A 17,937-nucleotide genomic window follows, 5' to 3' on the forward strand; every position below is an offset into this window, starting at 1 on the left:
AGAAATGATACCAACCTATGCAGCAGCTCTTTCTCTGTATAGAAACATTTGGAAATAATTCCAACAGACCGAGACGTAATGATCTTGTTGCTCTGTGGTGCACAGTGCAGTTTGATGGTCTCAAACTCATCTCATGGTGATGGTCTCATTATCGGCAGGAAGAACCGATACCGATATGAGCCGATATCTCATTTTTTAAAAAGGCTTGCAAACAAAAATGGCATTTTCAGGATAAAATAAACCGTTTCGGATCTTATACTGTATTTCCCACTCATGAGAAGTGTCTGTGTGCGAATAAGAGACATGAGGACATCATATGGTTTCTACTGTAATAAGAGTGCACTTCAGCACCCCTTTATTTCCTTCGCTTGAGGCTATTATTTTACAAACTAGATATAAAAGGACATAAATAAATGTCATAAGTTACATGTACCTATATCTCATTGACAAAAAGAATCTAACATGATCATGTCGAAAAGGAACAAAAAAGATGTTAGATCTACAGGACTAGATCACATGGCATTGGAAGGCATACAATTACATTAACTTCTCTGTTCTGTTCATTGTTTCTTTTTTTATGTTTTGCCAAACCATCAGACATTAAGCAAAGGAAAACAAATATTTTACAGTACATTCTGTTTCCTTCCTAACATGTCTTGCATATTTCCAAACAAGTCCTTTTTATTTGATCGCTAAAACACAAAAGTTACACATTGCTGAAAGGAAAAAGCAGTCGAGCTGTGTTAAGGACGGAGGTGTTTTTGTGAAGTGTCACGTACATAAGCTGAAAACATTCACACTCGCACAAGCACAGTTTCAAGACATAAAGGAAGTGAGCAAAATAAGTCCGCTGGGTTTTACCTGGAGCTGTATCATGTGTTCTGGGATGAAAATAAAAAAATAAATCCCTTCTTCCTCCTCACACTGACTCACTGTTGCTGTACTGAGGCATCACATTTATCATCACGAGCTTGACAAGTCCAAACTGTAGTTTGTGGCTCACTGTGGACAGCCGGCTTTTAGGCACACTTGTCCATAAGACTGTGTCCAAATTGGTTTCATTCCAAAAAGCTGCTCAACAGAAGAGCTCACACACGTAGGAGCAACATTTTGTACATGGTTTTCTTTTTCAAGTCTGTTTTCCCCAACCTCCTGTGAATGGACACAGTTACTCATCTTCAGGGACGTGACACACACGCATCGTACACACCTGTGCACTCATTCACACACTGAACACTAACCTCTCTTACACACAAACCAAGGAGAAAAGACAAATCATGATGATTTAAAAAAATGGTAAAAAAAAAAGATCATCCACTGGAGCAGGCCCTTCTGGATTATATTACATTCCTCGCAGAGTCTTTTTGCGACGCGGTTATCATTCATATTACTCCGGTACAATGCTGGATGGCCACAAGCACATGACAGGAAGAATGTCAAGGGGACATGTCAGGTGCTTGGGGATGGATTCAGCATCTCAGTGTCACGTCAGACTCCAAGGGGGGGAAGAGGAGGAAGACAGCGAGGAAGGAGGAGGAATTCTGGACATGGCAAGCAGAGGATGGACAGCAGCAGCTGAGGAGCAAAAGAGAGAGACCTGCTCATTACTTGTTGGTACACAGCATCGCATATTGAAAAAGAATACACAGCGGAACCTCGGTTTTAGGCAACAATCCGTTCCAAAAGGTTCGACCGACTGAAAAGTACAGAAGCCAAATCAGTTTTCCCATAAGAAACAATCCAATCCAATCCAGTTGATCCGTTTCAGACACAAAAAAACATTAACACAAAACACATTTTACCAAGAATAATTTCAATTGAAATTGAAAGTACTTTTACAAGCAGCAAACAAAGCGAAATACAGTAATCTCTCGTTTATCGCGGTTAATTGGTTCCGGACCCGACCGAGATAAGTGAATTTCCGCGAAGTAGGATTCCTTCTTTATAAAATAGAATATTTTCTTAGTCAGGGCATAGAAAACTTGCTTACTATCTTTGAAATACACTTTTTAACATTATTAGAGCCATGTAGACATGAAATAACACGCAGTGAGTCACCTTTGCATTCATATTACCCAATAGAGCAGACAAAACAAGACGAAATAAGCCATTTAAGACAGTTTACCTTCGAGGGACAGACTGGATGGCGGACAGGAAGTGACGTCAGGGGTTCAGAGCTGAGTTTTAGATTGTTGTGGGCTATGGCCGCAGTTTTATTAATATGATGATGATGATTATTAGTATGTTATTATTGTTTTGTCTGTTGTGAAATCCTGCAAAAAAAACTTCCAGTGATGAAGTTTGTTTTTTACTGAATTACTGACACCTAGTGACCAATGTAGAATACGTCTTAGGCCCTGCCCACACGGGGACTGTCCTGAGACTAATGAGAGGCCATAGTCAACCATGAAACAGCGATCATTTATTAATGAATACATTTTTGAAAAACTGCAATAGGGTGCTGCGATTGGCTGGCGACCAGTCCAGGGTGTACCCCGCCTGTCGCCCGAAGTCAGCTGGGACAGGCTCCAGCATGCCCCCGCAACCCTAATGAGGATGAAGCGGTATAGAAAATGGATGGATGGATGGATGCAATAGGGTGAAGGAGCGATGTTTGACCTGCAATGTAGCGAGGGACGACTGTACACTTAAATGACGGATGAAAAGACCTGGGTTGGAATCTCCGCTTGGGCATCTCTGTGTGGAGTTTGCGTGTTCTCCCCGTGCAGGCGTGGGTTTTCCTCCCTCATTCCAAAAATTGTGTTCGGTTAATTGGCGACTCTAAATTGTCCATTGGTATGAATGGTTGTTTTTTTTAAATAATTTGTTTTTGTTTCATATGTGCCCTGCGATTGGCCCAAAGTCAGCTGGGAGTCGAGCGGCATAGAAAACGAATGAATAAATGAACATTTAACGTCAGCTTTACGGAGATGAGCAAACACAGACATGAGCGGAAGCAGAATGATGGAAGAGCCACGTGGATGCTGTTTCATTCTAGTTCGTTACAAACTTAACTTTAAAGGGTGGACAGTTAGAGACGTACGCTGTACATATATAAAATATATAAGTAAACTTCGGCAGCATTCATCATTACACACACTGGCCTGGCTCACGTTCTGTTAAGTGTCTCCCTTAAAGCATCCCCCCAGCAACCTATGTTAAGTAAGGAACCTTTACATTACAATCCTATTGTAACAGACGCTACCTCCGTACTTTGCAGCAAGTACTTTCTTGAATTCAATCGTTTTTTTCACCTTCTTTATCAAAGTTCTGGCACTTGATACTTTTTTGCAGCCGTATTTAATTTTAAAAAAGCACTCCTAAATATCCCGTGTGCCTGAACACACAGCAACATACTTTTGACATTATAAAATCAGGATTCAGTTGACTACCTTTTGTTAACTTTTGTTTTGTAAGAGTGTGTATTAATACACAATTTAATCATATAAAACAAAGAGTTGAACAGTAGCTGTAACAATTACTAAAATTCTACTATTAATCTGGTTTTTTTCCATTTTGTACCCCATTTTTAAAAAGCAAGTACATTTTATTCAAGAAAAAAAAATGTCAGGTCTACTTTGACTCAGCACATGCTGCTTCCTAGCCTGCTTTGCTGGACGGCTCTGTAAATAATCATTCATGTTATGGAATTTGTTTTTCTCATTCCATGTAGTATTGGTAGCTGCTGTCTTCTTCTTCTGTGTATTTTCACGCAGACAGAGCTACAGTACTGCTTCTTCATCAATCAATGAATGAACTGACAAATACGGGTTGGGTTTGAAGCCTTATTTCTAGCTGACGTTCAACGTTTAAGCTGAGCTTAACATCTCAGTTCCACCATGGCTGTGCCCTAGAAAGCAAGCTTAATAACGGGTTTGTTTGTACGACAGCGATCTTCCTGTCAGGATCAGCGTCACCGTTACATTCGTCCACATAGAGAGGAACCTCCATTTTCATCATCATTTGTTCCAAAAGGCCCAATGGAAAAAAAGTAGAAAACCATTTCAGTAGACATTTTGAATGTATTGTTAATGACGACGTTGGAATGGTTCCACCCACCTCTTTTTATGGTTTGCGATTGAGTATTGTCTTCCTCACTAATTACTCTATCAAAGTTATTTTATGGACAAAGGCAGCATTACCGTAGCACCCTGCTAATTTTATTTTATTGTGTGCATTATAAAGTTCACCCATAGAAATAGGTTTGGTTGATTGCCTGAAGAATGTTGTACTGTGTAATGTTGATTTCAGAATGAACTCAGAATGAAGTGAAGAAAAGGTTATGCAATTGTGGCTTTTACATGTTTGTTTCATGTTTGGTATGTTCCATGAAGACTTGTTATTTAGGTTCGCAAAATTCTTGGTTTTATTTTGAAGTTTAAAGATGCTTTCATTTTGAAGGGATATTTACCGGTCATGGGGTTACATAAATGTTGCACTCTATAAGTTTTTTTCATACATCATATCCATGGCACAAGTGGGTAAGTTCTAAGTGTAACCCGACTGCCCACCACGGGGATCGAACTGCCAACCTTTGGAATGGGAGGCGCTTTGCTTGCAGGCCCATACTAACCTTTCCTATAGGAAATCATATAAATCCAATTCATCTGCTCCAGAGGCCCAAAAAATACATTTTAGAGAGAATAATTATAGTTTTACATGCAGAAAACAATACAAGATAATTAGAAATGACAAATGGATGGAAGCTATTTTTGATGCGGACTTCCTGTACATCCTGGCGAGACTGAATTCAATAGTGTTTCTCACCTTCTTTGTCAAATCACTGGTATTCATACCTTTCTTTGGCCCCATGGTGGGTTATTTACCAGTCATAATAAACAATTCACGGACAGTGAGTCAGCAACGCGCAGGGTGCTTTGTACGGGCACTCGCCTTCGCAGAACAAACAGTACACGGTAAACAGACTAGTTTGTTAGGTGAAATATTGTACGGTGTATGAAAACTGAGGCAAAATTTTGGTGAAAATTTTCGCCAAAAACGGAATCATACTAAAACCGGGGCATACAAAAACCGAGGTTTGACTGTATGTATAGTACCTCATTGCATAGCAGCAATCACATTGCAGGTGCAGGAAAACAAATACAATCAATTCTCACCTTGATAACAGCTTGACTAATCCTCAGTGGAGGGTGATGATTGTTATTCACTCCGCATCCATATTGCATTTGTTTCAGACATCCTTTTGATTAAATCCTGCCATATGTTCCTTTGTGTTGCTGCACGAATAAACCCAATTAAATCCAGACAAACGATATTCCATTGAGAACGGTGAGGAAGTGTCAGGGGGCCCTGCAGCAGGATGTGGAGGCCGCCAAGGCTCTGATTCTGATACAGAGATGCATGGGACGACCCGCAGAGGTGTGGGAGGACATTTTAGGAAGAAAGGGGAGTTGCTCTGGAAGATCAAACACGTTCGTCTTGAGGGGCAACAAAAATCTGCAAGAAAGTCCAGAATAAAGCGAAGGAACAACATACAGCTCCCCACTGTGCTGCCAAGCCTCTGACAGATAAGATCCTCTATTTTGTGTGCGAGCTACCAAACAGATCCAGCTGAGACAGAACAATGGTGGTTGGGGATGTCCCACAGAGACAAAGCATGTGCGAGAAACACGGTCACATGTAGAAAAAAAGAAATACTCTGCGTATCATTCAAAAACAAAAGTTGCAGAAATAACACTTTGCCCGTGAGGAAAGGTTTCCCGTGTGTCTTCCTTCCAATCCAATAAAGGCATTCCAGATGGGCCGTTTGGAGGCGCTTCCAGACGTTCCTCCATCTATCCACAAATGCTTTCAACAAAAAAGGGCAAATGTCTGAATTTTAGAAAAAGTGCCATTGTCCCCACTTTTCTTTCAGAGCAAAGTTAAAGTGCAAAAATGAGGTAAACTATTTCTTCATAGTTTGTCTCGTTTCAAATGTCTTTTTTTTTGTATTTTGTTTGTTTTTGTAGGAAATGAAGTCACTTTGCTCCCGTTTCCTTCTCTGTTTTGAATCTCTCAGACGGGAACCATTCTGCCTTGCATTTGTTGCATTTGGGAGAGCATTCCCTGGACGCTTGTCAGAATCTTGCTCTGGTGTGCTGCTGAGGAGATGCCGATGCGGGTCAGGTCCCTGCAAGGAGAGGAAGCACACTTAATACGGAGGACCCACAATAACAAAAACAGACAAACCTAATGATCCGCATGATGGATTTTGCAGCCTTCAGCGGCTTGACAGTTGCCAACAAAGCATTCCCAATCCTGTCATTTTCAAAGATTCAATGGATGCTTAAATAACAGAGACTGACACATGTCATGAATTATGTCTTCACTAATATTAAAGGAATGGTGGTACATGTTGACCAGCACATGAACGTCATTAGTCTTCTTTTCCCAAGAATGACATCTCTGTAATCATGTATCATATTAAAGTCAGCATTTAACAGGTTTGTTCTACAAGCTACCAAACTAACCAACTATAATAACTGTACTTACGACCTTCTTTTATGAGAAAATGGTGACATTTAAACAACAAACTTTTGTGAACAAACTTTTTAATGACAAAATGTAAACACACACAAACCAGGGATGTCCAAATATCGGCCAATTATTGGCATGAAAATGAGATATTATATAAAGGGGCTGAGCGAGTATCCATTACGGATCATGCATTTTTGTAGAGTACGCGCATGAAAGGAGTATAGCTCATCATTATCCGTCCTCGTGCTGAAGGAGAATCCTCATTGGGTAAGTACTTATGTACTCAGTCTTCACGCTCGACCGCCACATCCTGGACAGACTTGCTGCAGGCTGCAGCCGGAGACGAGCGGTGCCTCACTCTTTCACACAAAGACAGTGGCTTGACTCCAGCTCACGTTGCTGGAATTAGTACTCAGTTTTGCTCAGCTCGCCGCTATTTCCGTTTGTATGATATTTCAAGTTGGTAAACTTGTTTTCTAATGTACGCTGGGCAACTGGCAAGACAGAGCTGAAAACGGCTCGTGTCGCGTTGGTCACTGCCTCCACTCCGGACGGGTTTTTTAAGGTTTTCCTCATTACCCTTCATAACCACAGATACAGATAACTTCGATGGGTGAACAGATACAGATAGAGATACAGATACGCTCATCCCTATTGTATAATATCAGAATCGTTTTTTCTGCCAAAACAAAGCGCCAGTCTCCGTGACGACCACCTCCGAATCCCATCATTTTCTGCTGTGTTAGCACAAGCATCGCTCACACGCCTGTTCTTGCTCTGACTTCTGTACTTTTTTTTCCCACACATTCTCTCCCACTTTTCCTACACCTACTCACTCTTGTGTCATGTGGACCACAGCCTCAGGAGTGGTGTAGCTGGCAGCAGTGAAGTTGTCAATGTATCTGTCCATGCCAATGGCCTGAAGCCAGTCCTCCACTGTGCCCACAGCCGACGACCCCTCTGGGCTACCGGGCTCTAGCAGAATAGTGGTCGGCCTGGTGAGTGTACAAAGGTCAGGAAGGCAAGGTTAGTTTGAGGTTGCTCCACCACCTCAAATCAATTTAGTCCAGCACAATTCAAAAATAAAAATGAACCTTTTTTTACTTTTTACTTAAAATGCATTGGTTCTTAAGCATAATACATGTCGTGTAATGACAGACACAACAACCACCATTCTACTACTGATGGACCCAGATGTTCCACATCACTGTGGTTGTGGATGCCAGTCAAACAGCTTAAGCATTTACCCTTACTTCATAGAACACAGAAAATAAGAGATAATGGACTTCCTGTTGAGCCAAGCTGTGGAATTTCCCCTGAAAAGTCACGAGAATGAGATCTTTCCTTTTTACAACGATTTTGTCTATTGTGCATGGACAATAGTTCCATCAGCTCCATCGGCCATGAAACATTTGCATGGGGCCGGTCCGTCTGAGCCAACTGTGCTGCTCTACCGATTCATTATTTTTTAAAATAATGTTGGCTTGCACTGTGAGAACAGGATGTCAGACTCTTTAATAAGTCACCTTTCATGAAGAGGTGGAAAAGTGTGCATTGCCATCCACATACACACACCTCCTCATTCCCTCCTGTACTTTTTAAAAGCTGCATTTATACGACTCAGTTCTGCTAATTACTCCATCAGGAATAGCATTCACTTTTGCCGTGTCCCATTAGGTAAGCGTGCAAGTGTGTGCTCACTCATTAAACTCAGAAACAGACTTCCACTGGGCTGCATTGAGTCTCTTAACACTTGTAGGTCATTCTTGACCGCTCAAGAGTAATAGCAGCGGAGCTGTACTGTAGGGTCATATCATTTTTTAACGTAGCGTTACCTTGTAATTCTCTCCATGGTTAAAGCAGCAACATTCCAGGGTGTACCGTACTATACGGCTTATTTGCTACCCGGGCTCTTTGTCATGAAATGAGCCTGTACAGACAAGCTCAAATGAATAAATCAATCAGCTGTGGGGCTTGGCCCTTTGTTACTCTGGAGCAGGGGTGGGCAAACTTTTGACTCGCAGGCAACACTGGGTTAAAAAATGAATAAAGGATGTGGAATGTATAATATTATGGCAATCTCAAGTCACTCAGGAAGCCAACAACTAAGCCTGAACAACAACACGTAACTGTTATTTACAAGTGCTGTGTACAGAAAGTGCTGCGAAGGATAACATTTTAAATATTGAGAGCATGAGTATGTCCTACCTTGTTTACTTTTACATTTTTAGCAATCAAGCGACAAGCGTAAACCAGTGTAGGTATACTGTAGGTATAGTTTGGCTACGCTTCCTGTGCAACTCAAACGTTCCACAACAGCACTGGAAGTCATCTTGCCTGCTAAACCTTGGATGTTTAAAAAATTTTTAAAAAAATGTAGAAACGTTCGCCGGGCCGGGCCTGGTGGCCCTAGTTTGCCCACCCCTGCCCTGTAGACGACTCTTTACAAATGGTTTTGGACATTTTCTGAGAAAGTTTGGGAAGTATTTTATTCCGGCATGAGTTCCACAAAGTGATTCTGAGATGAGTTTGCCGTGGAAGTAACCTGACTTTAAGCCTGTCAAAAAGCTCCGGGATGAAGTAGAACAGATTGCGAGCCAGACACTCTCATCCAACATCAGGGACCTCTGAATCCTTGATGAACGGGCAAAAATCCCCACAGAATGACTCCGAAAAAAAAAGGATTTACAGTACTGCACTGTAGTATGGGATTGTCAATGATATCTGCTTGGAAAACTGGGCCATGTTGGTCGTGTCTGCTATTTAAGCTCACAATGCTACGTGGTATGTGTCATGAAATAAAATGTCAACATATATTATTAATGGTGGTCATTATTCACTGGTTGCCAGTTGTCACGAGGACTTTAAAAAAAGTGGCTGTAATGAAACCAGTGTGTTTCTAACTAAAGCAGTACAGTGATTCTAGCTTTTGTTTAGACAAGCTGAAGACAGACTTCTCAATGACACAGAGCCAGGCGCTGACATGGGGAGAAACCACCCAATACATCTACGGAACATAGCCATGGAAGCTGGTCATCGCCTCTCCCCTCACCTGACGCTGCTGTCTCCTCCCGTCCTCTTCAAGGTGTTCGGGTTGCGTATCAGCTTATCCAACATGTTGACAATCTGGCCAAACTTTGGTCTCTCCGCCCTGTCTCTCTGCCAGCAGTCCAGCATTAGTTGGTGGAGCGCCACGGGACAGTCCATGGGTGGGGGCAGCCGATAGCCCTCATCAATAGCTTTAATCACCTACAAAACATGAAAATATAATTGATATCAACATGATTCTGTGTTTGCAAATTGCATTTCTGGTTATGAATTATTTAAACTATTCCAAGTAGTTTTGCTGGTACAATCACATGTGAAAGTAAAAAGTGTCTCGGGGCAGCTGTATTACGCAGGTTTTTAACGCTCTATCTTCATTATCATTCGCAGAAGTTGTGACTTACATCTTGGTTGCTCATGTCCCAATATGGCCGCTCACCATATGACATCACCTCCCACATGACAATGCCATAGCTCCAAACATCACTGGATGAGGTGAACTTCCTGTAAGCGATGGCCTCAGGGGCAGTCCATCGGATGGGAATCTTCCCTCCCTGTATTAGGAAAAAAACGGAGCGATGAGTAAAAGTTGACGAAGCACATTGATGATGACGCATCGTCAGGTCAGTGTCACCCCCACACTCACCCTGGTGGTGTACGCAGCCTCGGGGTCGTCCTCCAGCACACGAGACATGCCAAAGTCGGACACCTTGCAAACCAGGTTGCAGTTGACCAGAATGTTCCGAGCTGCCAGATCACGGTGGACGTAGCTCATGTCTGACAGGTACTTCATGCCCGACGCTATCCCGCGCAGGATGCCTACCAGCTGGATCACTGTGAAGTGGCCGTCGTTCTTCTACACATAAGAGGGATTTTTTTAATCATTCAATTGACATGACTATTTTTAAAACCAAGAAGCAGAAACATAAGATTTATTTTACACGATGTAGGTTACCTCCTTGCTTTTATGGGCGATAGTGATGATAGATACTGTACGTAATATAAGTACACAACAGACAGATCTACTTTTACAACCGATGCTGCGATTTTATTGCATCTCTGCGTAACTTCCAGGCAGCAATGAAAATATCGCTCCAAGTCTTGTAATAAACAGCCACAGCCAAAAGAAAAACACAAAACGCTGGGAGTCCCCCATTGGTGCATTGGTCCGCCCACTGGTTATGTCATTTTCGTCTTCTGCACGAAATTATTGATGGGTGCCACTGTCTTATGCTAACACCCTTAGGTGGAAACCCAAGCCACATCAGGGGTTACTCTTCCAAATCATAACAGGCAAGCTGAACTGGACTGAAACCGGACTGTAGGTTGACATTCACACTATGTTAATCATCATCTAAATCCCAGGTAATCCAAATTAAAAGAGTTGACTGTCCAGTTCTCGCAATGAATAGCGGTTCTTTTAGAGGTGGGACACTATAGTCAGATTCCAGCCAGGGAATCCTTTAATCATCTTTATTATGTGTGCAACGCTGCGTCTGTTTCATTTTGACAGTGCACTGCACTGTCTGTGCTGTTTATGTGATGAGGCGTTCAAACGCACTGTGTGACCTGAGAGTTAGGCGAATAGGCTTTCAGTTTGTGTGTTTTTTTTTATAGAACAACCCACCATGGCGCTCAGGGAAGTTGCAAATTGTAGCATACTGTAGTGGGCTTACACAGTCACGCCAGTGGCAGTAAACAAAGTCGTGTGAGCACACAGCCGTTTATTCCTTTCATTCATCATTTATATGCATTTCAGGTTGTTTTCTTCATGTAAAACTATAATTTTGTATTAAATCGTTTAGCATTTTTGGGTGTCTGGAGCGGATTTACTGGAATTATATCGTTCCCTATGGGAAAAATTGTTTCAGCTCTCATGCGATTCGGTTTTGGATGGACCCTCTGGACCTATTACTAACGACCGCCCACTGGCTTAAACACAAACACTACAAATGTGTTCCACCAATCAGCGTTCTTCAGCACATAGCCCACCTTTAAAAAGTTCCTGGGCTTCTCAAAAGTCCCACCTCGCCACTAGGTACTTTTTCAAAACCCCAAGTCAAAGAGAAAAGTTCCTGGGAAGTTCCTGTGGTGAAAACGGGGCTCTTGCTAACACAGAGGTGAAACCTGCGTCAAAGTCTTGTCACCGGAAAACGCTAAGTCGATCAAGGAGAAGGATAAAGATTAGGGCAAATGTTGGTGAACAAACGCTTGTAATTTGGGTGGATGACATTTCAGCGATAAGATGCAATCAGCATACTACAGCTGCATCACACACACACACACACACACACACACACACACACACACACACACACACACAGAAACGCATGACTGACCCTCAGAAATGCATCCAGCGATCTGTTTTCCATGTATTCGGTGATAATCATCACTGGCTTACCTAAAGAGAGTGAGAGAGATTGAGAGAATGAAGGCAGATGATTATGGAGGGAAATTATGCACATGACAGCCCACAATATTCTCAGGGGACTTTACGTGCGTGTGTGTGTGTGTGTGTGTGTGTGTGTGTGTGTGTCTGTTAGTCCATCCATCTCTGTCCCACAGTGATTTAATTATCTCAGTGTAACGGTTACCCCGACGTCCTTTTTTTTTGTGCTGCACATGCAATGGCATCTCCTCTGAGACAAAACACTCCTCTCGTCTTCATGCAAATATGAACAGACATTGGATACGTTACGTTTCATCGCAGTCACCCACCCAGAGTCCATATGACTCATTGTTTTTGTCCCTCACTGTCCCTTTGACCTCTTCCTTCTCTCCAACTTTTGACACATCTGTCACTCTCAACTGTGTCACATATTCCTTTCTCCTCGCCATACGTTGTATCACTGCCTTTTCCCCACAGCCCCGCCCATTCCGCTTTGGCCTTTTTCACCTCATCCAGCTATCTTGCCCGCTCCGCCTCTGTGGGGTGCGTCTGTGTCTTTATCTGAGCAGGGCAGGCGGCGGGGAGGGTGGACATTCCCTGGTGCATCTTGGTCTGTCTTTGTTTCCCGGAGGATGAGGGGGACAGCAGGCAGGAGGACTGAGGCGTAAACAGGTATTTTTGTTATCCTTTTACACGAGTAAGCAGGTGCATAACCATCCATGGCATCGGCACATGACTAAAAGTGAGAAGAACAACAAATTCCTCAGAGGACATCCTGTGTTTCGCGTTCCATTTCAAGGGGCGCAGCTAAGTGAGTGCTGAGAAAGCTTTGGCCGTGAGTGGGGACTTGTGAAATCTGTCATGCGCTCCTGCAGAATGCCCACAGCAGCAGAGATGTGAGCCGTTGGCAGCTGAGGTCCTGAAGGTGAAGCAGCTCCACAGCAGGCCGTTCGCCATGCCAAGGGGCCGTCAGTCAGCCCCTCACCCGCCGCGTGATTGGCACCCCATTAAGCACAGGGCACCCCGATGATGCCTCAAAAAGAGGAAGTGGATTTAGAGCTGGGGGAGAGCAGGGGCCCTCTTTGTCAGCCATCTTTGTTCCTATTGTTGAGCGCCTCGGCCCTGGAGCAGCCACTGATTGACAGCTCCCAAATCCAGTCTGAGGAGCGTCTGACCTGCGACCTTAAACTCTCGCCTTTTTGCCCCGCCCTCTTCCCCGCAGCTTATTTGCATGCTAATTCCTTGTTTACTGAATATGCCCTGCCGCCTTTGGCAATGAACTGTGGGCTAGGGCCCCCGCCAGAGGGCCGATAATCACCTGCCAATGAAACGGTGAAGGAAGAATCAAGCAACAAAGGGACAATATTAGGAAAACAAAGGACCAACACTCCTTAGAGAGAGAACTCAAAGACTGGCTTTCAATAACATCCATCCATCCATTTTCTATACCGCTTCTCCTCATTAGCTCCTCATATGCTGGAGCCTATCCCAGTTGACCTCGGGCGACAGGCGGGGTACACCCTGGACTGGTCGCCAGCCAATGGCAGGGCTTTTAATAACATATCTGCCGTTAATTAGCAAGCACTTGCTTTTATGTAGATTAGACACTTTAATGGAGGCTAGATTTAAACATTAAGTGTGATTTTATCCAATTATGTATTTTAGGTATTCATAATTAACATCCCTTAAATGGCTCTGTTGCACATGCCAACTAGTTCATGCCCTGTTGAGAATTCCTTTTAACTTTATTGAAATGGGGAGGGGTGTGCTATTCAAATAATGGGTTTTTAATAGATTGCGCAGACACACTCCAGTGTGAAGGACTCGTTTGCTCAAACCTTGACTTGAGCTCTCGGAAGGGAGAGTGGAAGCAGGGTGGGACTTATCAGACGCCCTTCTTGCTTTGCCCCACCAGCCTTTCATGTTGGCGGCTGTCATTGCAACACAGCTCATGTGAGTCTCCTTCATCTAATACTGTTAGTTTTTTTTCCAGCCTGTGGTTCAGTAGCTTTCCATACCTCTCTGTTTTCTCTCACTGTCGCTCCTGCTGTTGTTCTCTGTCGCCCCTCCAATCCATCACCTTCTAACCGCCTGGCTGTCTCTTTCTCTCTCCATCTCTATTTGCACCTTCCCTGACTTGTCGCTTGTCTCGGATTTCTTTTCCTTCCGCCTGTCCATCTGTCTTTTCTCTGTCTTTCTCACAGTGTCTCGCTAAGGTCTAAGGGTTCATCTACGGGGTGAACGGTGTTGGAAATGATATGCAATTTGGCCTAAGCTGCTGTTCACTTTCAGATCAAGCCAGGCCATCCATGCGTCTGTGTTGTGTGCGTAAAAGGGTGAGAGACAGCGTTATCTAGCACAGGTAGCACCAGGCCGCTGCTATGTCACGACGCATTAAGGCACTTCATCCACCGAGCCTCAGGAGAGGCTGGCCATCAGCTATGGTAGCCCTCCCGCACACATGCATGCAGCACAAAGTGCTCAGACGTGTTGACAAGACTTTCACGCATAGACACACAAGCACCTCGACCTTAACAAACAGCATCAGCAGAGTGTACAAAAGCTAGAGCGAAGCCAGACGGAACTAGAGTAGATAGAGCCAAGGGCGGCGGGAGGGAGGGAGGGAGATGTGGCCTGCGTTTTGCGACCATAAAGCAGCAGATAGAGGAGGGATAGGGTATCACTCCCTAACCCCAAACACATTTAGAGCTGACACCATGATTAATGAGCCTGGTGCTGCACTACAGGGACTGTTTCTGGGCCATTAGCATCCCCCTCCCCAAATGCCCACCTTGCTCTATTTCCCTTTCCCACTGACGATGCACCCCTTCCATCTGGACAAAGGCCACCAGGAGACATCCTGACTGTGACATCCTGAAAACATTCTCAAAATGTCGGGATGCTATCATCAAAATCAGAGCACACTGCAGAAAACTCACCCACTCGGTTCACTTAAATATGCGGAGAATATGTAACGACTTTCATGTCAACAGCAGGTTTGAACTTTCCAACTTTCAGTGGGAAGCAAAGTCCATCCAGATAAGAGCTACTGCCATCCAGAGAGACAATCAACCTTCCTCCAAAGGCACCAACAAGACAAATGATTTATTGTTACATTTTAAGGGAGGATAATGTCCTTTTTGTGTATTAAATGCACTGCCTGTAGCTAATGTGTGTGCTAATGGTGTGTGTGTGTGTCTATTTGAGTTTTAAAAAAAGTTGTAAATAAATCAAGGTTACTTGAATAACAAATAACTCATCTAACAATTCCTGAGTGCTGACACTGCACGTGAAAAAAAAACGTACATTTGGTGACCACGCCCTCGAGGTGGATGATGTTGGGGTGGTCAAACTGGCCCATGATGCTGGCCTCAGCCAGGAAGTCCCGCCTCTGCTGGTCGGTATAGCCGGCCTTCAGTGTCTTTATGGCTACGCAGATCTCTCTTTTTCCAGGCATCTTCAAACGTCCGCTGCAGACCTCACCAAACTCCCCTGAAATAAACAATTGCATTTAAAATGTGTCCCCTTGGTGCCTGTCTGTGTGCATGTGTACGTTGGAAGGGGTCTGCTTTGAACATTGATCAGGGTCTCTAATCCCTTACTGCCCCCTCCACACACCCACTTTTGCAATGAGAGAGCAAGAGGAAATGGATATTGATTCTTTCTCTTTATTATTTTGTCATTGGATGACCTGTCTCCAGCTACAAGAATAGTACAAACAACATAATTAGTCCACAAAGGCAGTTTAGATGTTTTCATCCCAAAGAAGGGTAATGTCTGCATGCAACCAAGCAGTATTACAAAGTTCCATCCGCACCTTTTTGTATTTTCATTATTTATTATTATTATTACCCTTATTATTCATTTTATTATTATTTATACAACATTTTCTTTAACTATTTTTTGTTGTGAAAAGCCTCTTAAAAATGACTCATGAAACAGTAGTAGTAAAAAAAATCAAAACACAAATTGTCCTTACCAACACCAATAACTTTCTCGATCTTGATACAAGATGCATCAATCTCTTTAGCAAACTCGCGGACAGCTTGGTTTGGGTCCTCATAGGTAAAGGGGTCCACATATGTCCTCACTCCTGAAGAAATAACAACAAAGAGAGGAAAGAGAAAGTGAAAAATGAAAGTTAATTCAGTCTGGCAACAACTCTGCATCTGTTCTTTATTTTCAAGATGCTGCAGGCTATGCCACACTTCACCTCCTCCCCCATCTTCTCTTCTCACCATACTTTGATTCCCACTAATGCTTGTCCTGTCACTGTGGCTGATGTGAATGAAGATGGAGCTCATTGGTGGGACACCAATGCCGATGCTGATGACTTGATAATTAGGTGTTTGGGGCAAGCTCGGATGCTGGTATATTAACTTCCCAATAGTATGTGCCCTCCTAATCTTTTATGGGCTTCAGTTGTGGTTTATAGCGCATGCATGTGAACACACCTGGCAGCACTAATGTTTTTCAGTGACCGAGTGTGTAGGTGTATTTGCTTCGAGTTACCTTGATGTAAATGCTTCTCTTCATCTGACTCCTGCTTGGCCTTGCTGTACTTACTCCGTCTATGGGCGAGAAAAACACCAAGCCAGTCAGTTGGAGTCATTCAGTGACAAAATGTCATCTTACATGTCTTAGGAAAAGTATTGCTGGTAGGGTTGGGTATTGTTTGCATATAATCCGATACCGGTGCCAAATCTGTACTTTTAAAATGGTGCTTGAAACCCATACTTAAAATATGTAGAATATACAAAAACAATGCCAAGTTGAACAAAATACCATAAATTACGGTGTATAAGCCACACCCACTACATTTAGAGGAAAAAACAGATTTGCACATACATAAGTCACATGTGTCCACGTCATAAAATGGCATATTGTGACGGGCACAAGCCCATGAGGACCAGTCAGCCCTTTATTTGTCAAGCCATTGGAACTGGCAGGAGGTCAACAGTCTGACTCACGGTTTCATCTTACAAACAACATTAAACTCATCACACAGCAACTTAACACTCAAACATTATACCTCAGAAATATAGAAACATGTACCAATACCAGTTTAATATAAAAAAAAACAACATTTCGTCCACCAGAGGACCCGGAGCCCAAAGCCCAGAGGGAAGCTGACGTCATTGCAGCTCCCCAATGAATGCGTTGCTCAGATGCAATGCCTTATGGGAAAACTTTAAAATGTTGGGGTTTCTTATGTTACTCATATTGAGACATGTTTGTATATTTCTATACACACCTTTTGAGTGTTAAATTGTCGTGTGATGAAATTAGTGTTGTTAGTTGTTAGTAGTTGTTAGTTCTTTGAAAGAGTTACAGTACACTGAGACTTTTATGTTGTTATACTGTTTTAAATAATGACCTCCTGCGATTCCCATTGGGTTGACAAGCTCGTTGTGAGTGCACTGATAGCTCGTGCCAAAGAAAGAGCTATCGTTTCCTCAGTGACTCGTGAGCGGCACAGTATTTCAACAGTTTGTAGTAGTTCTGAAGTGAAGGAGATGTAGGATTTAGCCATAATTTAGCTGCACAGCAAGAAAAAGGCAGCGGCTTATACACTGGAATTTAGTGCAGTCATTTCAATACTTTAATAATATAAACAATATGATATGTAATAAATTCACCAATATGAAATAAAATCCACAACTAGTATCACAGCAAATGACATGACAATACGACATGTATTACAGAAACTGTGCAAATGTTTTGCACATTCTCTGATTTTACAGTCCTTTGTGTGCATACATTCTGCACAATACAAGCACAAATTGATCATCGATACAGCATTCTGGCGACGTGCTTGTGTTGTAATGTTGATGTTCACATTTCCGATGTTCGTGAATGCACCCCGCTCGCCGTTGGTGGATGATGAGGAAGTGCTCTGTGATGGTGTGGAGCGTGACAGAGAAATGTGTGTGCACGTTTACCATGTTGGAATTGAGCGCTGCTGCTGGCGTGTTAAGGTCGGTCAGTTTAAAACGAGTGTCAGACTGCGAGTCTGCGGGGACGCT

At 43.2% G+C, this 17,937-nt stretch overlaps 1 protein-coding gene across 2 annotated transcripts in view; it reads right to left on the reverse strand.

Moving 5' to 3' along the window:
• Window positions 1-270: 270 nt before the first annotated feature.
• Window positions 271-17,937, reverse strand: part of epha4l (eph receptor A4, like) — a 55,126-nt gene continuing 37,459 nt past the window's right edge. Inside the window, exons 9-18 of one of the 2 annotated variants that reach the window (XM_054794085.1) lie at window positions 16,424-16,482; window positions 15,891-16,004; window positions 15,218-15,403; window positions 11,862-11,923; window positions 10,169-10,378; window positions 9,927-10,076; window positions 9,530-9,726; window positions 7,314-7,472; window positions 5,118-6,130; window positions 276-1,575 (exon numbers count right to left, since the gene is read on the reverse strand). In XM_054794085.1, coding sequence (XP_054650060.1) covers window positions 6,016-6,130; window positions 7,314-7,472; window positions 9,530-9,726; window positions 9,927-10,076; window positions 10,169-10,378; window positions 11,862-11,923; window positions 15,218-15,403; window positions 15,891-16,004; window positions 16,424-16,482 — 1,252 coding nt within the window. In that variant the 3' untranslated portion in view covers window positions 276-1,575; window positions 5,118-6,015. Of the gene's footprint in view, window positions 1,576-5,117; window positions 6,131-7,313; window positions 7,473-9,529; window positions 9,727-9,926; window positions 10,077-10,168; window positions 10,379-11,861; window positions 11,924-15,217; window positions 15,404-15,890; window positions 16,005-16,423; window positions 16,483-17,937 lie in introns of both variants that reach the window. The other variant, XM_054794086.1, reaches the window with a different exon arrangement.

This window comes from Dunckerocampus dactyliophorus, chromosome 12 (genome assembly GCF_027744805.1).
Source record: "Dunckerocampus dactyliophorus isolate RoL2022-P2 chromosome 12, RoL_Ddac_1.1, whole genome shotgun sequence".
In the NCBI taxonomy this organism is placed as follows: Eukaryota; Metazoa; Chordata; class Actinopteri; order Syngnathiformes; family Syngnathidae; genus Dunckerocampus; species Dunckerocampus dactyliophorus.